Source organism: Temnothorax nylanderi, unplaced genomic scaffold, assembly GCF_030848795.1.
Source record: "Temnothorax nylanderi isolate EJ_2023f unplaced genomic scaffold, tnyl_v1.0 TNYL_tig0046_pilon, whole genome shotgun sequence".
In the NCBI taxonomy this organism is placed as follows: domain Eukaryota; kingdom Metazoa; phylum Arthropoda; class Insecta; order Hymenoptera; family Formicidae; genus Temnothorax; species Temnothorax nylanderi.
This window is the reverse complement of record NW_027249108.1, coordinates 1300764-1322719: the sequence shown is the minus strand read 5'-3', so window position 1 is coordinate 1322719 and position 21956 is coordinate 1300764. Positions and strand designations below refer to the sequence as shown.

Sequence of the window (21956 nt, the reverse complement as noted above, 5' to 3'; positions counted from 1 at the left end):
ACTGCGTAGAAATGTCGATAGCTATCTCGGGACATAGATTACAATTATCTCCCGAATGCCACCTCCGTAGCATATGGCGCAAGACAGAAAAAAAAGAGAAAGAGAGAGAGAGAGAGAGAAATACAAACTCGAAGCTCGAAGCCCGCGTAAAGTCGATCCCGCCAAGAAAGGAGCGTTGTTTTCGCCTGACGAGAGGCAACCCCTCGTCGACGCGAGGATTCGGGGTGGATGAAGATCGCTGGGTACTGGGTACGCGTCGGGCGTTGGTAAGGCACCCGCGACGCGTAGCGAAGCGACGGGGGCCGCACAAGGGGGGAAGAGCGTCGCGGCGTGCGCGAGCAAGAAAGACGGATCCGATTCGGAGGGACGAAGAGACGAGAGCGATGTAAAATCGGGGCTCGGCCGAAGGGGGGAAAAAGACGGAAAATCCGAGGGGAGAGAGCGAGTGAGAGAGAAAGAGACAGAGAGGGAAAAGGGGAGGGGGTTAGAGAGAGAGACGACGACGCTCTCCCCGTGGCACGCTACACGTGCGCGCGTGTGCGTGAAATGCGTGCGCGTGTGCGTGCGCGGGGGGTTTTGAGAGGCCGACGGCACACCACGACGACGATGACGACGACAACGACGACGACGGCGACGGCGGCAGCGGCGGCGGCGGCAATGTCGACGATGTACACGACTACTACTACGACGCCGCGTGGGGGTTGCACGAAGACCCCCTGGTGGGGTTCTGGCCGCCGACCCTACAGTCCCCCGCTGGAAATGATATCAGTCGCGACTCGGTCGAGGGAGCCCCAGCACGCGTCGCGTCACGCCGTCGGTCGCGCCGTGCCCCTCGCAGAGCAGTAGTTTTCTCCTATCCCGCGATTACACGCGAATATCACCCGCCCCTCCAAAAGCGAGTGTGTACACGTACATCGCGCCCGTCGCCGCCCGAGGAAATCGCCACTCGCCAGAGAAACCACCCAGCCGTGCGCCGGAGGCTCCGACACGCGAGGCCGACTCCGACTCCGACACCTACACATCGGTGAGAAAGGGGGGAGATCCCCCGCGACACCGTCGTCCGCCCTGAAATTGGAGCTTTTCTCGTCGGAGGTCGCAGGTACCCGGGGTGGCCGTCGCTACGACGGCGTTTCTTGCGCGCGTTCTTCCTCTAGCGAGACCGAGAGGAAATCGCGCGACGTGGAGCAGGGACGCGGGACGGAGCGAAAGAGAGAGAGGTAAGAGCCGCTGCTCTTCATCCGTCTCTCTCTCGCTCCCCTGGTCGCGTGTCCCTCCCCCGCCTCTGCCGCCGGAGCGCGCGTTCCGGAGGCGCGACGTCGACGTCGAGGCGCGGATATTAATAGAGCTTGGAGGGAAAGAGAGAGAGGAGAAAGAGAGAGAGAGAGAGAGAAGAGGCATCGGGGCACCGGCGCGACTCCCGACGTCTTTCGCGCGCCGTTGGTGGTTTCGCGTTTGGACGCGCGAGAGACTCGCGCATTCCTGGGACAGGGCGATCACGTGCGAGCCTCGTCGCCGCTTTTTTCGCCTCCTCCTTCCCTCCTCCTCCTTCCCTCCTTTCCCCGTCCCCGTCGTCGCGCGGATCCGCGCGTATACTCGTATACGTAAGTCGCACGTGAGTGACGCGCTACCAGCGCTTCGCTTCGCGGCCAAAGCGCGTTTTCCCTCGTTGTTCTGCCCGCGTCGCACCTCGACCCGTATTTCCTCCCGATCAATCGGCCGATCGTTCCCCGGATTGGGCCGCGCGCCGTTACGCGAGCCCGACGGAAGAACGTCGCCCGTGACGTTCAAGGCCTCTTCGAGGCTCGTCGCCGTCGGAGCAACGTTCCTCGACGCGAATTTGCTGCACGATTGACGTGCGAAACGCATATTTGTATCGAGAGCGATCGTACATCACACGTGAACTCGTTCGAATCTCTTATCCGTTTTACATTTTTTCTCCTAACGACGCGCATATCTTATCTTGATGGAATCAGCGAAATGGAATTGTCGGAAGCGCCAGCTGTTAATCCCGGATTTTTTTAGACGTCGTTAAGCTCAGTCCTTAAGCTCGGAAACGTCCTTAGATCCTTAAAATCACGCGGAACTTCGCGTCGGTGTCGCATTCGCGAGGCTCTTCCGGTCGCGTTATATTGCCCGCGACGGGGGAAAGATGGAGGGAAAAAAGGGCGCGTTTGGCCCATTCCCGGCCACGGGGGGAACGGGAATCCCTTGGAAATGCGTGGGGGGGTCCACCAACAAAATTATGGATCGAGGCAACGCGAGGGTTCACGTTCTGCGCATGACTATTCGTCGTTGTTAGCCTAGTCGTTACACACGTACACGCACGCGACACGCGCGCACGCACGCATACACGCGCCTGAGAACGCCCGCGAGAGAACCGCCTCTCTCTTGGAGAACCCTCTCCTTCGAGATCTCTTCTTCGCGCGCGCGACATACCCCCCCGGTCTCGCGAGTTTACCAACAACGATGCTCCAGGCTCGACGTCCGTCCGCCTCGTAAATTCGCGACGCGAATATAAGTAGAGCGATCCCCGTGTAGAACGCGTTCGTATGAAAATTTAAGAAACGAACTCGAATCGATTTCAGTTCGGACGAGAACAACAACCGAGAGATAGAATATTTCGCTGTAAGAGGTGAGGGGGCACGCGAAAACGGGTCTCCCAATCGTTGTGTGTTTGACGAGCGATGCGTCGCGACTGTTTCGCGTCACGCGGCCGATTATGGGACGCGCGGTGACACATCGACGAATATCACCGCGCGCGGGATCGGAATAATTGTGCGGAACGTGCCGATTAAAAGCGCGTCTGGCCGCGCCGAGTAGCGTCACCCCCCCGCTGCCCCGCCGCGCGGCTGCCCATGACGAGATTATTTCACTTATGACGCAACGATCGCGGATATATCGCGAAGAGCGTTATTAGCATTCCGCGCGCGCGCACGCGTGTGATTAATAACTGTCTGCATAGTCCGGAATATTTCCTGTTACGAGTTACACTCGATCGGAAACCGCTTCTCAGGGAATATCTCGACGCGTTCTCTAAATTCCTCGGTTTGCGCATCCTCTGCGTCTCGCGCGTCCTGCCAAACTAGATGATTGCAGTTCACGCGGGCGAGTCAATTCGTTGTTATACAAAATATAAGGCCTATATTCGTTTTAGCTAAATTTCTTGCACGGTTCATCTTTTCTCTTTTTCTCTCCAACGTGAAAAGAAAAAGAGGAAAGATGGCCCGTGCAAGAAGTTTAGCTAAAACGAACATGCCTATAATGTAAAATATAACGTGGGGCGGTATAAACAAACGTGCAGATATACAACTGTTCTAAATATTAAAAAAAAGACAATGCAGATATATCGCGAGATATGTTTAATTGAGAATTCGAGACCGTCCGAGAACACGCGGTTCGTGCAGCTCTGACAGTTTTTCAGAATATATTTCCCGGTACACGCGACGCATATGCGTGCGTTTAATTACTAATTTACATAACCACTTGTTTAACGTACTTGATTAGAAAAGAGAGAAAAGCATATTTACAATACATACGAAAAACATGCTCTTTTGCGTGTAAAAGTTAAGTTGGTCCTACCGCGGCGTTGTGAAAATACGAAATCTTTGTTTTTCAGATCGATAATACTCGATAAAAGTATGGGTGAGAAGACGTTCAACCTGACGTGGAACAATCACCTGGCGAATCTGTCGGGTTTGTTCGAGGCTCTTTACAAGAGCGGCTCCTTGACGGACGCGACTTTGGCTTGCCAGGGTGGCATGTTGAGGGCCCATAGATTGGTGCTGGCAGCGTGTAGTCCTTACTTCGAAAGGGTCTTTAAGGAACATTACGGAGAGCAACCCATTCTCATTTTAAAAGGTATACGGCACATTGACGCTTCGACAAAACACTCATGACGTTTTAAACGATGTCTAAAGAAAGAAACTTTCAAGAGCTTTTGTTTATTTCTTACACAAAATATTTCATCTGAAAGAGAAAGAAAGAAGTGTTACAAGCTATTTTTTACACAGCTGTTCAAGATAGCGACAAAATCTTTTTCTTGATTTTTATGAGAGCTTGCGCTCCAGCGGACATAAAGACGCAAAATCCCATTAAAAAAAAAACATGTGGTCTCCTTTGCAGGCTTGCCTGTTACTTCTTTCTCTCCCTTTGAGGGACTCGGTATACATCGCGTGAAAATAAAAATTGAAAGGAAAGATTTTGTCCCCATCTCTATTTTTGAAGAAAACTTGTAACACTTTCGCGTGAAGGGATTAAAATGCATCTGATGTATATTTTTATCGCTCAGGTGTCGCTGTCGAGGAAATGGAATGCCTGTTGGACTTCATGTACAGAGGATCCATCGATGTAGCGGAGGAGCACCTTCCCTCGCTGATAAAAACTGCCACCGATTTGGAGATACGCGGTCTTTCCGGGGAGCAGAAAAACCAGGAGAGCAACCGCAACCTCTACACCAGGGTCGAGACGCGGATGCAGCGATGCCATATCGAAACCAGAGTGCACACCACCGAGTACATCAAGGAGCCGTCGGTGATCCCTTTCCTGCCGAAGCACTCGACCGTCGATTCGATGGAGGACCACATTAAAGTGGAGGATATCGAAGTGGAGGACGACCCGATGGTGATCGACGGGCACGAGGACAGCTTCGACGAGCTTCCGCGATCCACGGAAACGCAAATTGTAAGCTCGGGGGATATGCGCTTTAACTCATTTTGAAAGATATTATCTGAGGATCGTTTCAATTATTTAGAAAGTCTTCCTAATATATATTAATTGTAATAATTTTCAGAGGCGTATACCACCTCCGATGTACAAGCGGGAGACCAGATTCAAAGGGCAGAAGAGAGTATCCGTGGGCCGCGTGACACGAAACAACGACCCATTGGAATCGAGATCGAAAGACTCCTCGCGAGAATCGAGCTGCGAGGATTCCTCGAGGATCGTCAAATGTGAGCCTAATCTTGACGACGAGTCCGCGACGGATGTCGCGGTATCGAGCGTACAGGTAAGCGAGCTTATCTACCGGAAGGAAGTTTGCTAACGAAGCGTATTTTACGCGGTTGTAATAAATTTCGAAGCAATAACGGCTTTACTGTAACAGCAAACTGCTTTACTCGAGACAGATTAGTTTGTTGCAATATATAAAGAAATATAATTATACAGCAAGATTTTTTATTTTATCAACAAAACAGATTGTGCTGTAATAACTAATTATAGTAGCAAAGCTTAATCGTTTTCTCGCGAAATATGCAATCGCAGCGACAGTTTTGCCGCGACAGCAAAATTCTCTTTCTCTCCATATGCGTTTTATATATGCATACATATACAAGTATACATATAAGATTACATATTGAAGCACAACGTTCTTTTCTCTGATATATTTTTTTATATAATACAATAACTTTTTGATTTATAATCGCTTTTACAAAGCTTTTAAAACAATTTTGTTCGTTAATTTATAGGAAACTTCGAAAAGCTCGGACGAACCGTCGAAGGTGAGTGTGAAGAGGAAATACGACGTCATGAAGAGAGTAGGAGGAAACGAGGGAAGAGAGACAAGGACGCTGAGCAAATCCGAAAGGGCGCAACATAAGCCCTTCTCCTGCGACCTTTGTACTTTGGCTTTCACGAGAGCGTCGCACTTGGCGAGGCATAGAAGAGTGCACACGGGCGAAAGACCCTTCGCCTGCAGTATCTGCCCGCGAATGTTCGCTAGGCAGGACAAGCTGAAGCAACATCTGGATTCGCACTTGCAATGGCCGAAGAGAAAGGGCAACCAAACAATCCCCTCGTTACCAACGAAGGGCAAACGCGGCAGACCACGTAAGGTAGTGCAAGAGATATCGGAGAATTTGTAATTGCAGCCCGTCACATAAGAATGTTTGTCCGCATTGCGTTCTGCATTGCAATTTGTCTGCGTTTCTTTCTCATATTTCTTTAAAATAATAATTTCTCCTTCAGACAGCGCTCTTTCATGACGGACTGTATGTACACTGAGCTTCTTTCTGATGGCCTAGTCGGATACCAGCTATCTGTAAACGTTTCAGGTTAATTTGGAGCAATCTGCGATGGAAGAAATTTTAAAGTTTGGCGAGTTTAGCTCTCTATTGAACAAGTCGCATTCCGCGAATTCGACGAATAAGAGTGAAAATTCCGGGAATACTGGAGACGATGGCAAGAGGAAAGAAGCGCATCGTGACGATGACGATTCGTCCCAAAGGGAAAAAGACAACCGCGGCTGCCAGGTCGAAAATGGCCAGGATATCGTTTAAATAAAATTCTTCATTTTGTGAAATCTGGATTCACAAATATCCGTAAACCATATTTTTCTATGCACAATCGCGAAACGCGATGATCAATGCAACATAAAGAAGGAAGAAACCTATCGAGCTTCTCCGAAAAGTCGTGGTATCTTTTTCCCCGAGTCTATTTCAAGTTCAATAGGGCTTATAATGTTTTTCTCGTCCGCGATCAGATATATACGTATATGCAAACGAGCACTCGCGTCGCTGTTACTGCGAACTGTTTAACGTAAGTACCTGAGATATCGACTACTAACGTTATTACCAAAGCGCACGAGCCTCCAAAGAATCCAACAGCATAAGCGAGAGTCGATTATCGTCGACTAGGTGCATCGTCATCGATTGGTATCATTAGTATCGAACAGTAAGATTAATATAAAGGAATACCTGCGCTCTATATACACATACACACGCGCAAGCGCGCAACACACACACACACATACACATAACATAAATATATATGTGTATAAACCCGACCAAATAATATACGCGTGAAGAATATGGCTTGACTTTCACTGTAAACAATTTTGATCTTCCAACGTAACGTCGCTCAACATTTCACAATGCAATATATATCTTGGTTTGAGATTCTCGAAAATGTTCACTCCGCGAATGAAAGCATCCATGCCCATTGTACGAAATGACGTGTGTGAATGACGTTATTCTAACGTGAGACCATTACGAGAGGCGCGTGATGACATATGCATATACACATACTGGCACTAGCAGATCTTGACGTCGATATTGGGGTGTTGTTTCAACAAAGTTATTCGGTTTGATATTTTTCTTGGTATCACGCTTTTACTCCAGAATCAACCATGAAGATGTGGTGAAACATTACATCCCATTTTTACTTTTTAAAAAATTTTTTATATTTTTTCCACTTTTTCTTAGATTTTTTAAATAAATCTAGCAAAACTAATTTTTTTTATTTAGAAGGGGAGAGTTGTAACCATTAAACCTTCTTCTAGGATCCGCCAGTGCACAGTAGTGTCGTGCGTACTAGGTTGCAATAATGTAGTACACAATAGTATCTGATACAGTGTGAGTCATGCCTACGTGGTAATATTTTGTCATACGCGCGACTATAATACGTCAAGTACAAATGTCCAAATGTTAGACTACGCGTACAACACTCTGCCACGCGACGGCGTAAATTAGGGGTGTGCGAGTACTCGAATATTTCTCAGGTACTACCGTCTCTTAGATGACGGGAAACCTCCAGGGAATAACAAGAATGAGCTCCAAAAAGCAAAGCTTGGTCTTCCCATGGTGGAAGTTGGCACTTTCTCTTTCCATAAAAGTTGCAAACTATAATGAAACCTGAAAGAAGCCAACGTCCACCCGAGACAGCTCTTCTCCAGGAGGGTTCAACTTGGGTTCTAGCATCATTAATAATAATGATAAGTCTGAATTCACATCATTATTATAATGTGAATTTCAGACTCACATCATTAATAATAATGACGTAAGAATGTCTGAAATTGAACCGGCACTCTAAATAATTCAATCGGCTTACTTAAACCTTATCAGAGCAGTTTTACCGAATTTTCCCTCTATGTTAATGAATAATAAAAAAAAGTAAGAAGATATAATCGGGGTGCGCTCCTAAGACGCGAATAGCTAAATAAAGACGAGAATTGCGCGAGTACTCGCACAATCTCGACGTAAATAAATGGGCCTAGGGTTCCTCTCGATTTATTTAGATTCGCGACTGATATATATAGGCGTATTTCTTTTATAGAGTTTTACGATTTGTGCAACATTGTGCCGACAATGTCGACGAGGTAGCCTCGTCTTACCGCGAACGTTCGTCGAATCGGCCCTAATTCGAAACACTCGCGAACGTCCGCTCGGTACACGTCGGAATATCATGTGGTGTCAGTGTCATTATAATTGGTTATTACTGTTGTATATACAAATTGATTGTTATCGTAAGAATTGCGTTCTGTTTTGTTGAACTGGCTGTTGCTCGATCTCACGGACACACCGTTCACCCATCCGTGACCGTGTCCATTCCCGTGGTAACGTGCAATTATTTTCAGTGATATAGACACCCTGGTCGCTGCCGTGCGAGGTATGCGAAAGGTTCATATCTTGCATTCTATATATAGTGTGTAGCGCGTGTAAATAAATTTTCAAGTGAAGACAAGAACCTTCCCGCTTCTTGTCCCTTCTTGTCCAAGCTGGTGAATCCTATATCGCGCCCCGGACTCGCTCCGAAGATGAGAATGGGAGTACCAGGGAAGGAAGCACCTCTCTTGTTAGTCCCCAATATCATTGTATTCATTGAGAGACATACAGTATACCTTTACAAATATGTGTCCGGTTCTACATATATAACTGTTTGATTTGTTCGGCGGGACAGGAATGAGATCAAATGGAACGGGATCCGCGCGTTAGATCCTCCTCTCTCCTTCCTCGTCCTTTCTCGCGCGCGCACGTGCTCGGCACTCGGCACGCGGAAATCTCGCCTCCTTCCCCTCGTATCGAAAAAATAACGCCGGAGTTTATTACTAAAACAGGATCTACGTGGATCGAACTCGCAACTCGCTTGCCGATCTCGGCGCGACTCCGCGCACCCGCGGATTTTTCACACGTATAACACGCAACACCGAAAGCGTTTCGTCTCTTACGATACTATTGTCGCGAGCTATCGCGCGCGTCACAAAGCTTTTTGGCGCATCTTACGAGTTTACATCGAGCGCAGAGTGCTCTGACGCAACGAGGGCCTTTATCTCGCGTTTTTGATTTGTACTTAATCGGAAACGAGAATGGGAATCTTATTGTGCCGGCCACCGTTCAATCCTCCTAAAACGGATGTACAATGCCGTCGCGAGTCTAAAGCTAGGCTTCTCCGCGCGACAGATTCGACTTTGTGGGGATCCCCAAAATTGATTCACCGCGCTCTCTAAACTCTTCAATTGACAATTCTCTTCTCGGCGAATCGACATCTTCGTCCCTACATCGAAACTAGATAAACTTGTGCGAGAAGTGTGAAAAATTTCCTCATTAAAAATCATGTTCACGGCGAGCGTCTTCTTTGGACGCTTCGATAATGCACTTAAAAACTATTGGAAAAGTGTCGTTGAACAAAAACATCGATTGTGCGTAAGGGAACGAATTCGGGCGGGCCAAAACCGATTTCTATTTTCAAGCGGACGCTCTATCGCGCGATATCCGTAGGAAAATAAAATGCAACCCGATCCGTAGACGTGAATCTCGCGCAGAGTTTACTACATTCGACCTTCATCATCGAATATTATCTACGTTGTACTGGCAACGCATACACATATATCTATCACCCATATATTTCTGCGCCTCCCCTACCCCCACATTATTCAACAATTATTACGTTACGATAAATATCTTAGACACGAACAGCAATATTTCTGTCGGTCGTTGTCAACGCACGACTGTATACGCGATCTACGATAACAGCGTTCTATCACGTGAAAACGTAAGCACCCTTAAAAAAGTGTAAACTAACAAGGCAAAGATTTCATCGACTGTCAATCGCTTTATCGCGCGATTTTATGTCTCTACTCTCTTTTCAGGCTTTTTTCGTTCTTTTTTTTTCTCCTTATCGTCTTTTTTCCCCAAACGCGAATCTACGATCGTCAGCAAAGTTGATATCTCTTCTTCTTCTTCGTCTTCTTCTTTTTTTTACAGCCCGTTGTGTAACTTTATTGTCACATGTAACATTTATACAATCTGTTACGAATAATTATCGCTCGGTTGTTCGCAACTCGGAATGTGATTCTACGTTCGGAAACGAGCAAAATGTAATACAAATCGGATAAGGCGGTATACAAATGAGAGCCGCGAGGGAGAGTTTGCGTCTCACCTCGAATGTACGATTCGCAAATGAGGTCATAAACTTAAACGTGCAAACGGAAATGATTCTGCATTTCGTATTCAATGGCATATACTTAACGCGTTAAACTTGTCGAGAGTTCAAGTCGGGGAAAATACGCGCCTGTTATACTCGTATTATATTACTCGCTTAAATTAAACATTCACATTCAAATTGTGTATTTAGATATTCGTCGACGGGACGATGAGGAGGACGATGTGTCACCCCGGCGTGATAAAGCCGCCGGAAACGGTGCTATTTGAAATCCGGGAATACGACGACTTAATGTAACATTTAAGAAAGGCATCTTCGCGCCCTTCGCTGTCCTTAATATCGAAATGCCTACGGCTTTGACGCTGCTCGGCAAAAGTCGGCGCGCTTATCGCGCCCCGTATTCAAAACGATTTTGACAAGGAGATAACTCAGAGTCACGCGTTTCTTACAATTCTATCGGATGCTCGCAACAATGACGACGACGCCGCGCGCGCGCGCGCGCGCTTGCGGAAAGCGAAGGGTACCGTTGAAGACGACGACGACGACGACGACTCGCGGAACTCGCCTCGCGCGTCCTTTGTGCATTTGTGACAGCTTTGGTATCGCGGTTTTATTTCGATCGTTCCGTTCGAATCTTTCGATGAAACTTCCCTATATTCTTTAAATACAATTTCCTGTACAGTTCGCCGTCGCGCCAACGGTGTGTCATTCGAGAGAGAGAGCGCTTTTTGTATATTATATCAGAAGAAACGAGAGATATCGATTTATACGAGTAATAGAATTGCCCGCTCTTGACAGCCGCTGTTACAAAAATAAACGGAGACACGAAATACTCGCCGTCGCCGTCGCCTTTCGCTTGTCCGCGCGTCTCAGATTCATCAAAGATTTTGATTTCAATTAAGAGATATATCGTACACCTAGGAATTGATTACGAAGATATCGCTATCACAACGGCGCGAAGACAGTGATCGCGATGAGTTTTTGATTATATGGCGTTTCATACGAATACGGGCAGTCTCCTGTCCTTTAAAGGATACAACCTGAATATCTCCAGTTTCTTCTTCCTCCTCTTTCTCCGACTTCTTCGCGTGTTCTTACTTTCGTCGGGACACTGTCTTCGTCACAACCATACCTGTCGACAAGAGAAAGATTAATTTAGACCGATTCGTGCCGATTAGCGCGATAGGATAAGTGGGTCAAGGTTCTTTACCTCCTCGCTATTGACCACTAGTCAAACCTTCTCGCCACTCGATCGCGGCCTCTCCTTCTGTTCTTTATCCTTGTTCCGCTCCTTTTCGCGCTCCCTCTCCCTCTCCGCCTTCCTCTCCCTCAGCATCTCCGACCTTCGCGCTCTGTGCAGACTTCCGGACGGAAAGGTCGAGTCCTCGACGGCCGCGGCCGCGGCTGCCGTTGCACCTCGCTCCACGGCCGTCTGCTCAATAAATTACTCCAATTTATTTCCCAAGACGCTCTCTTAGCGGACTCGTACGAATACGGATACGAGAAAACGGACTGGTGCGGAAGTTTTCGCGTGAACTTTGCCATATCCGCGATTCCATTTCCTGTCCGCGTTTATACAACACACGTCTAAAAGATTCGACGAGGGGAAAAAAGAGGAATGAGGAATTTCGCGAGATAATTTTTATCCACGACTCTTTTCGCAGAAGATAGAGATTTATCTCGGCAATCTTTAAAACGTGACATGAGTAAATTAATGTAAACGGTAAAATATCAAATTCCTCAGGAAGAACGACGGTAATTTATTTCGCTCGCGTCGCCGGGTCCAGAAATTCCGTATGTCCTAAAAGTTGATCGAATGGCGAAGGGAGTGAAACGATTTAGGTACATACTTTGAGAATAAAGCTGGCCGTCGAGCTCTTGGCGATGGGACTCTGGCTGGCGGATGGATGCCCGTGACCGTGACCGTGCGTGCTGAAGTAACCGCCCATCTTCGGCTTGATGTGTCGGTTGTGCATCTCCATGTGCACTATCTTCATGAATTCGATTCGCGCGGCCAACTTCTGAATCTCCTCCTGATACAAGAATTCATGACGGGGGGCAAAAAGTTGAAATTTCGAATTCGAATTCACGTCGTCAACACAGACCGGCATTCATAACTCAGATTATATATAAGATCGTCTTAAGTTCATCTTTAAATACTCCGTGGCCAGTAAAACGAGTCGTACAACGTCTGAAGATAAACTCGAGACAATCTTAATATAAGATCTGACTATATGATTACCGCCCATAAAGATGTACAAAGGGGAACAAGAGCGTACCTTAAGCTCTTCGTTTTCCTGAAATAAATCCGTCGTCTCCTCCGGCACTAAACCAATTCCGTTCAGAGAGAAGCTCGCGGTGACGCCGCGTGCTCTCGCCCGACTGTCCCACTGATCCCCCTGGCCTCGCAATACTCTGATTACCTGAACACACCGATTGGAAATAAATCAGCAATTACAATCAGAGAGAATAAAAGCATAAAAAGAATGGATATTGAAAAGACCGATCCGATTTCTCAGAGCAAGACTGTTTTCCACGGGGCTGTTTTAATATTAAAAAACTGGATCTTTTCAGTGTCCATAATGATTATGAGATCATCCGTAATTGTCTTACTTTAGGGCCGAATACGAGGAAGACCGTAACGGACGTCGAGAGCTGAGTCCGCAGGAAGCCTAACAGGTATTTGATATCCGGCCCGGCACGAGGAAATATGAAGAGGCTACGGACAATTTATTCGATGATATATAATGTATTGTCGCAAGATGGGTTTCATATGTAATAATATATTTGCGTTGACTACGTACTGAATGGCTATCATGGTTATATTCACCGCGGCTATATTGTAAATGGCGTAACTTATCAAACGGGCCTCGTTAAACAGACTCTCCGCGTTTCGCACGTTGTAACATACCTTTATGCCCCAGGCGAGAAAGAGAATTTCACCTTAAAGCAAAATTCGTTTATCGATCACTCCACTCGCGTTACTCTATTTCTATTATACCGATCTGAGAAAGATCGTGGAATCGTTTCCGTATTATACTTACCGATAGCCAGGCTGTGATCCCACCAGTTGTAAGAACACTGGTAGAACTTCAATTCGTGATTATCCGTGATTACCTCAGCGTAAGGCGGCGAGCTGACGGTCCACGTGCCGAGATAGATCAGCATCACCAGCAGGATGGGCACCATCCATTGTAGCAGCTGTTTGTCCGTCAGCTTAACTTTGTGGGCGCTTTTCACCCGGTATGTAAGCGAAACCCTGCGGACAAACACATTTATTCGGATTTCTCCGCCACTGCGGAGGGGGACCGAGTTATAAAACTGAAGCGCTGAAGATGCAAGCGGGCCAGTCGCAACAAATTTACTGAGGCGCAGTATCCTATCATTAATTTCTCTTCGAAAAAAGCCAGTGATTAGACTTCGAAATCGAGAATCGCTTTATTTCACGAAAAACTTTTATTCTTCACCCGCCCGTAATTTCAACGATGCGCGATAGCACTTATCGCAGCTGCTTACCGCCAGGTTTTCATCAGCAACGCCGTATACGAGACGCAGAATCCCATGTGCCTCGTCCACTTTGTGGCGATACACGAATACATATCGAGGACCGGGAATATAGCGGCCATCTACAGCGAACGAGAGTTCCTGATTAGTATAAACTAGCACAAAACGGGAAACTTTTAAGAGAAAAGAAAAGGGGATAGAGCGTTTCTCCACTTACCTCGAGATACATCAAGGCGCAGCCCAGAAGCGTGATAGACAGGAATATCGGGGAAGCGACCTTGAATACCTTTAGTTTACGGTGCTGATACATGTACGCCACCAGGATGATGGTACCCAACGCGCAGAAAATTGAAACAGCTAACAGCGAGATTCTTAAAGAGTAACACACGATTAAGATAACGTCGAGCGACAGAATTAAAAAATACGGACAGTTCGAGAGTACCTAAACGGCCAGTTGTACGTCGCCAAGCAAGGCTCGGGGCCCTTGCACCTGGCGCATCCCGGGGCGCAGCGCAGACATAGAAATGCCCTCTCGTAGGAGTCACTCTTGTTCTCCCTCATTTCCTTCCACGCGGCTGTAATAAATATGAGCGGAGGATTAGATGCACGAGACAACCGACAAATATAACGATAAGTCTGAGTCTGACCTTCCACGAGAATTCCGTCGAAATCACCCGACCGATGATGGCTGACGCTGTAAAAGCCTTGCCGACACTTACACACGTACGCGCCTTTCGCCCAGCCAGCGCCCACCCCATTTTCATTCACTCGGCTGCCGGGCCCCTGATACACGCACTAAACCAAAAAGAGAGTTCTTACTTTTTATCATTTCCCGATTCGCGAGAAGAATAATAGGCCGCGGAGGTCACGTTTACGACATTTACTTGCGTGGTATCGGCGTGACACTTGTGGGTGCCCCTAAAAAAGGCTATCTGATTGCTCGAGGGTGCCTCGAGTCCGTCGTTTGCTTTGTTACGGCTTTGCGCCGGGGCCTCGCACTGGTTCACCTCCAGCCCGCTTATATCGATATCCATACTGATAAACTCCCGCACCCTTCAAGGAAAGAAGACCAAAAAAAAAAAAAAAGAAACGATCGAGTTCGTCAGAAGTAGTTCATTTACGAACGAGCGTTAAATTAGACAAGTTCTTTTTTCCACAAAGCGAGAGCTGTATATACCAACCCGGGTCGGACATCCGGCGGCTTCACGTTGACGCTATACGAAATGAGCCAGCGGCGAGTTTTGCAGGAGAAGTACGGGATGGTCCACCAACCCCTGTAGGATTCAATCGGCGGTGACTGCATGAATTTCGGTGACCTGGGATCACACGCAAACGCCACAAGCCGCCATAGAAACTTCGACATTTCTTCTGGTGAACACACGTTTTCTTTCGTGCAACGAAAGTCCGTAAACGCCCCGGCACTTCACGGTCATCCCCCGGTATCGCTCTAATGGCCGTTGATTGAAACACGGCGACACAAGGTTTCTCAAAGTCTTGCAAAATCGCGAATTCACAATCGTCCGCGAGTAACTATCGAGTTTCTATGACTTGACGCTAGTACGGGATGATGAGGGATGATTAATGATCGTGGAGCGCCCCTATACAAGATCAGCGCGATTCTCTTCTAGCGAATTGTTTTCGACGTATATGGGTCTGTCTACCGTTAATATTTATACATTTTTTGTATAGATTTACATTTTAAACATTTGAGTTCTGGACTCTGGAGTAACGCATATAAACTCAAGGATAAAATAGCTATTGTAAGACTTTTTCGTTAAATATTCATGATTACGTTTTAAAAACGAAAGATTAATATTTATCAAATGTAAATAAGTTAGAATTGTCCAATCAAAGGCAGTTAATCAATATATTACAGTATGATTTCGAGCAGTTTTTTGTGGTTTTTTACTCAAATGTAAATAAGTTAGAATTGCTAATCAAAGACAGGTAATCAATTTACATTACAGTATGATTTCGAGTAGTTTCTGGTGGTTCTTTACTAAAGCATGTCGTATCTATTGATTATCTATGAATTAATTTAATGAATATGCTTGGAATAAAAATATTAATTTTGTAATATAATATTTTTGAACAGGGAAATTATGAACAAGGCTATCAATATAATTGATAATAATTATATTGGAATCGCAATAAATCTTCAAGATATATTATGTCTAAAATAATATAAATGATTTATGATTTAAACGTTTTAATTTTAATTCAAAGCACATAAAATATGACATGTAAGTCTTGTTTCTTCTGAATAAAATCTAAATAAAATCTTTTTGTGGACAGACCCGTATCTTTCGATTCTATACTTCACCGATAGAAGAGAAAGACAACATTTTAAGCATGAACAGGGTGCGTGACAGGGTGCAAGACAGTGCTGAAAAGGTGCGTGTGCGTGCGTGCGTGCTAATATTTTTAGGAAGAAATATAGGGTGGTCCGCTATCGAAGATACAATTGAGAAGAAAACTCTATAAAAAAAGTATATATAAAAAAGAAAGTCTTCTTTACGCGAGAGGCTTCGAGAAAATCGAAGGTAAAAATAAAAAAGAATTCAGTTCTATTTCTTCGTGTAGGATTCATCTCTCCAACAATTGTATCGTCCGTAACGGGCCGTACAGTATATTATTGACGCTGAATAATGGAAGATGAAAGATTTCAGAAAGTTTGGCTTTTGCAGATACACAGTTGCGCGAGAGGGTGCGACGAGGCGCGAACCTTAATTCGGCGCTGCCGCCTGCGTTCTCGAACCACGGCAGGCTGGGATCCGGCTGCGATCCGGGCTGGACCGCGTGGCTCTCGACCTCGGAGGGCTCGCCGACGCTCCCGGGGCTGCGTTTCAGCCACACCGCGGTGATCACCGTGCCGGTGGACGCGTTGAGCGCGATCACCCTCGCCTCCACCGCGTCGTTCACCGACACGAGCAGGGACTTGGTCAGGGCGTCTAAAAGAGCTGCGGCGCATTTCCGATTTTTTTTTTTTTTTTTTAGCGAACATCTTCTCGGCCGGTTCCACGACCGCCGTGTTCAACGAACACCTTCGGCGCGCGGCGCATTGCTAGCCGCGCGCAACAGGTGCCGCCAATAAGCGGCAGGTAGAGGAAGGGAAGTAGATTGGGGTCACTAATTCCGGATCATTTGTCACGCTTGAATATCCGTTTTTTATTTCGCTAAACAACGCGCGCGTCAAATGTTCAATTGTACGTCGCGTTCCACGGGAAGAACGCTCTCTTTTATACGATGATCCGAGATTAGTATTCCCTGACCATCATGGCCCCGACTCACCGTCACGTCGGATCGCCTCAGCAGCCCCGAGATTCCGAAGCACCATAGCGGTCATGTCGGCCTTCTGACGCGCCGTGTCGTAACGCCTCGGGTCCAGGACGACGCCAGCCGGAAGGGATTTAAATCCCGCCGTGCTGACGCAAACCTCGCCCAAGGAGCCCGTCGATGCCGCCTCTATCACGTCCAGGGCTTCCTCGATGGCCGCCTTCGGAAGAATCGGAGAACGGCGCGTTAGAAAGGTCAGGAATCGCGTGGAGATCCTCATCGATAGTCGGGTCGGGATAAGCGTCGATGAAGAAAAACAAACCCGTTTGGAGTCGACGATGTCGTCACGAGCGGTCGTCGACAGAGACGACGTCGAGGATGAGTCGGCCTTCGTCGTCACCGCCATCATCGTCATCGTTGTCAGCGTGGCAGCGAGTAGGACCGAGAGCCAGGACTCGCCCATCCCGCGCCCTGGTCATTTGTTCTTGTAACGAAACGAAAGCTCCGAGATGTTGATTTACTCGAGAATAATATATTTATCGAGGGGGATAAGGTAAGGTAATTTGGTGATATCTCGAGTTAACGATCTCCTCCGTCTCATCGATAAATAAATTAGCCGTAGGTGCGAAATATCGCGGGCAGCTTGCGGTAACTTTGGTTTAACTCTGAAACTCGATGGCTGGGAGGGATCGTTACGAGGTTCTCTCACTCTCGCTCTCTCGCCAAATGCCTCGTATCACCAAAATATCTTACTTCACCGCAGAGCTATCTCTCACCTCCGGCGGTGACATTCAAGTGGCGGCGAGCCCGCGACCCTCGCTCGTAGTGGGCCGCTCGTACGCCCTTGCCGGCGATCGTCCGGGCATGTTTCCACCTGTGACCCTTCAGTTCTCTCGACTTCCCGTCGGAGAAACACCGTCGTGGGGAAACACCGTCGCGCCTACGTCGAGAAACAGATAACGCAAAACGGTAGACGGCACGCTCCATCGCACTGGCCGTGCGCCGCCGGCCGCGCGATCGAACGGCGATCGATCACAAATTGATGGATTAATTAGCCAGGCTAATTAGCCGTTCGTTAGAACGGAGACCTTCTCCGCCTCCGTCTCCTCCTCTCGACCGTTCGCGCTGGAGTATTTTGCTATTTTAAAACCGAGTAGGTAGAACGCACGCCTCTCGGACAGCGTCGGGAATATTACTGGCATCGGCTATCGCTATCGGCGCGGCCCGATCGCTCGATTTCGTCTCGTTTTCCTCGGCGTGTCGCAAAATAGAACGGTCGGCATAGGAGAGTATAGGAGAGTCCATTTTCCAGCGACTTACCCGGCCTTTGACAAACGATACGTGAGGCTCGCTCAACCTTGAACAAATCTCGACAGACGACAACCCCTTCAACCCTCGGCCTCGCTCGCGCCCGCCTGGCCATCTCGGTTGCGCGTCGCGCGTCGCGCGATCGTACCCTCCGGACGAGAAGAAAGCAAGAAGGCAATCGTTTCTCCTTGCGGGAAACGTTCGAGATCGATCGCGAGACCGAAAGAGATAGAGAAAGAGGAAAGAGAGAAAGTTCGTTAGCGCGTTAAAAAGAAAAAGTACTCGCTACGTACAAAACAAAACGTGCGATCGATTAAAAAGGGACGCGCGGGGGGAACGAGAGCGAGAGTCTCGCTCGTGTAAGTCGCTGATCGGTTCGCGATCGATACGCGCGACGCGTCAATCGTGCCATTTCGGCCGCGTCGTTTGGATGGCGACGGACGGTTGCCGACGTCCAGTCGATTCTCCGCGATATAAACGCGTTCGTTATCGCGATTTACAGTATTTTTCTGGCGCGACGAGGTCGCATTGTCCATCCGTAGGAGACGGGCGCTGTAGCGTCAGTAGAAAACGATCGATGCAGCCACTGGCATGGCACAGCTACCCCCAGAACCCGCGCGTCCTCACCCCTCTCTTCGAGCCTCGCTTTCCTCTCGCGTCGTATCTCTCTCGTGCTATCTCCCGATCTCTCTCTCCGTCTCTCTCCACCTAACTTTATTTCACGCGATACGCCAAACTAAACCGAGCATCGAAACGGGAGTTTAGTCTGCAATCTAGAGTTCGTAATTTACGCTTATTCACGCCTACCCCCTTCGTTTTGTGAGAATTTATTCTAGTTCTTCGTTTATTTGCGATTGTAGGATAAGGTCGTAAATCCACCTTGAATAATCTGTAATTCGCGTCAAATTTCAGGATAGATTCTTATTTATAATTGGAATATATATGTATATGTATTTTAATACTATATATTTTACGTATGTATTGCATTTCGATTCTTCACGTGTTTTTCGTACTACACGGCATGTAAAATCACGAATGGAGGGGGGGGGGAGGGGAATCCTCCTAAAATCCTCCTTCCATCCTAAATTCTGGCACGAATTACGTAGACGGGCCTATTACCTTCGACGCACGTAAAGCGGTGAAACTTACGCGTAGAGATTGCACGGAAGCGTATCCGCACGCAGCGAGTCGAGGCTACTCGTGAACGGTGGACATCTCCATTCACCGGAACCATGACACTCCACCGATCACTGAAATATTAATAATATAATGTATCCGCCCGCGCACACACACACCGCACGCGTACGTGCTCATTTGTAATTTATTGCGGACAGCTACCTATTACGACGTGACTGCGAGTGACGCACTTAATTTTTTTTTTCGAAAAATCGATAAATCTGAATATCGACAGTTCTCGCTATTTATGTATATGCGTGTGTGTACGTATATATATGTGTTATTTTAAAGTTCAAAATACACACCAGTTTGTTTATTGTTTTTACCGACTCCGTCATATCGTATTTCCGCAAAAGGCGGATCACATGACGAACCACCGAGAAACCGGAGGAATCACGAGTCTCGTCTCCACTTCGCCGAATTCTCGACTGCGAAATACCGAAAAATCAAGCGTGTCGCGATGTAGAGAAGAAAACAAGCGAAATCAACGTGCGCAAAGTGTGTCGCGCGCGCGAAAAATTTCTACGCGGCGTGTCGAGAGTCGAGAGAGATCTCTGTTTTTTTCAAAAACGTGTCCCCCTGCCCCTCTCGCGAGGGCAATCTGTTATATAACACGGACGTCGCGAAACGCGCCGGAAGAATGCAAAAAAATCGTCGCGGCAGAGTCGAGAAGGCACAGGGTGGTCGCGAGGATGTTGGGACTTGGGACACGAATCGTGTCCGGCGAACGGCGAATAATCGTCCCACTTACCCTCGGCATTTAACGCACCTCGCTTCCCGCGTAGTGGACGCGCGCGAAGCGGGAGATCCGGAGGGACGATTGCCAATTAGCCGGGAGGAAAGGCACGCGGGGATTTGTTGCGGCGCGGCATGCCCGGTAGCGCGCACACGTTGACACAGGGGGACACGGGGTGGGGGGGCACGGGGGGTACGCGCGGGTCCACGTATAAAGTTTTTCCCCAAGTCGAGGGTAGTCCGGAGTGACTGGACTCGCTCGTGACACAACGAGGACTCACGGACTCAGCTGTATCGCCGGGACCCGGAGCCGGGGCCGGGGTCGGGGGTCACCCCCGTCGTCGGGGCGTGCGCCCTTCGCGCGAAATCAAACGTCGCCCTCGCCCCGATACGTTCGCGGCACGGCGCGCGAGAGAGGAGATGACACCGAGATGAACCGGGGGGTTTTCGAGGGAGGAGAGTCGGTGGAGGGGGAGAGGGGGGGGGGGTGACGACTGACGAGGTCGGCCAGAGAGGAGATCATTCAACGCGCTGATCGGTGCGTCCCTTCGCCGATCTCCGACGGGGAAACCCAATTCGATCGTCCCGCGGCCCGCGGCTTTCCTCCGCTCGTCTGGCGCGTACTCGTCGTACGAAACTGTAGACGCGCCTCGCGCATGTCATCCCCCTTGTCGTATCGGAAATAGGATGTAGCTTCAGCGCGGGCGCAACTCTCTCTCTCTCCCTCCGTCTTTCTCTTCTCTCTGCGGGCGAGGGACGAAATTCGAATCGCGTCGCGATGCAGACGCCGAAAGACGATCAGCGGACACAGCGATCATCGATCGTCGCTCGTACCCCCCAGGCGTGCTCGACCGCGGGGTGATCTGATTTGAGTAACAGGATCGTCGTGGTGAGCATAAAAAGAAGAGATTTTGCGGTCTCTTAGATTTAAACCCGTGGGATTTTAGATTTAAGATTGAAAAACGGTCGCAATTTTGCAGACAATTGAAAAACACGTGGACCAAGTTTGCTTTCAGGCAAGACGAATTGTTCGTCATTGCGCTAAATCCCCCGACATGGCGAGCGACGTCCTCACCACCGACGTTAAACTGTCGCGATGTAACAATCAGCCATGGGGCTTCCGGCTCTCCGGAGGCGTGGACTTCGCTTTTCCTTTAACCGTCGTCAGGGTAAGATACGGCTTATCGATATCTGAATTTTACGACAGGCACGCGACAAGACAAATCACTTGTGATTCTCTTCGAATACCCCCGAGTTATAAAGTCGACCGAGTCCGATTAAAATCTAAAGTAATCAATCATGTTGCCGCAAGACACTCGAGTAGCTATTTTCGAATTAAAACGATATATTTTTCTTTCTCCCGTTTGTTTCACGATTATCATTAAACCCGCTTGTGTTGAAGGTGACGATCGAAGGCCTGGCCCACACAGCTGGTCTGCAAGCGGGCGACGTGATCGTCCGCCTGAACGGAGAGCCAATAAGTCAACTCACACACGCGCAAGTCCACAATAAGCTCGTCAGCGCCGGCGACGATATCGTTCTATCTGTTGTGCGAAGTCACGAGATCGCGCGACGACAACGGGGACAATAACGAATATCCCCTCGCCGACGAGCTTCGTCTCCGCGAGCTCGCGTACTCGACGAAATAGCGCGCGAATAAAAAAGCGGAAAAGTCCGGACGCACGTGGTGCATCGCGATGCGAAGACGCGACATGTAAGACAAGATGAGTGGAATAAAATTGATGGAAAATACCGACGAGAGGCGAGATTTTTTTAAGCCGCACGTGTTCGAGCTTACAAGCGCG

At 48.2% G+C, this 21956-nt stretch overlaps 2 protein-coding genes across 18 annotated transcripts; one reads left to right on the top strand and one right to left on the bottom strand.

The window, feature by feature from the left end:
* The first annotated feature begins 894 nt into the window (after nt 1-894).
* Nucleotides 895-8457, top strand: LOC139772116 (uncharacterized). 9 transcript variants are annotated; one of them, XM_071705521.1, is made up of 6 exons: nt 895-1024; nt 3617-3858; nt 4289-4680; nt 4790-5005; nt 5463-5828; nt 6048-8457. In XM_071705521.1, exons 2-6 carry the CDS (start codon nt 3639-3641, stop codon nt 6270-6272), a joined length of 1419 nt encoding a protein of 472 aa, XP_071561622.1. In that variant the 5' UTR covers nt 895-1024; nt 3617-3638; the 3' UTR covers nt 6273-8457. The 9 variants fall into 9 exon arrangements, with proteins under 9 accessions (XP_071561622.1, XP_071561627.1, XP_071561629.1 ...); XM_071705526.1 differs by lacking the exon at nt 895-1024 and adding an exon at nt 1078-1099; XM_071705528.1 differs by lacking the exon at nt 895-1024 and adding an exon at nt 1105-1217.
* A 106-nt stretch (nt 8458-8563) lies between these two features.
* LOC139772111 (probable G-protein coupled receptor CG31760) lies at nt 8564-20388 on the bottom strand. 9 transcript variants are annotated; one of them, XM_071705498.1, is made up of 20 exons: nt 20168-20304; nt 19579-19844; nt 19360-19490; nt 17709-17872; nt 17255-17416; nt 16948-17152; nt 16382-16616; nt 14838-14972; nt 14541-14709; nt 14304-14451; nt 14099-14231; nt 13874-14027; nt 13669-13778; nt 13197-13411; nt 12957-13095; nt 12766-12871; nt 12432-12575; nt 12003-12185; nt 11363-11587; nt 8564-11284 (listed from the first exon to the last, which is right to left on the bottom strand). In XM_071705498.1, exons 5-19 carry the CDS (start codon nt 17393-17395, stop codon nt 11384-11386), a joined length of 2421 nt encoding a protein of 806 aa, XP_071561599.1. In that variant the 5' UTR covers nt 17396-17416; nt 17709-17872; nt 19360-19490; nt 19579-19844; nt 20168-20304; the 3' UTR covers nt 8564-11284; nt 11363-11383. The 9 variants fall into 9 exon arrangements, with proteins under 9 accessions (XP_071561599.1, XP_071561602.1, XP_071561603.1 ...); XM_071705501.1 differs by having other exon boundaries at nt 11363-11584; nt 19579-20291; XM_071705502.1 differs by having other exon boundaries at nt 14838-14930; nt 19579-20291.
* Between the last annotated feature and the right edge of the window lie 1568 nt (nt 20389-21956).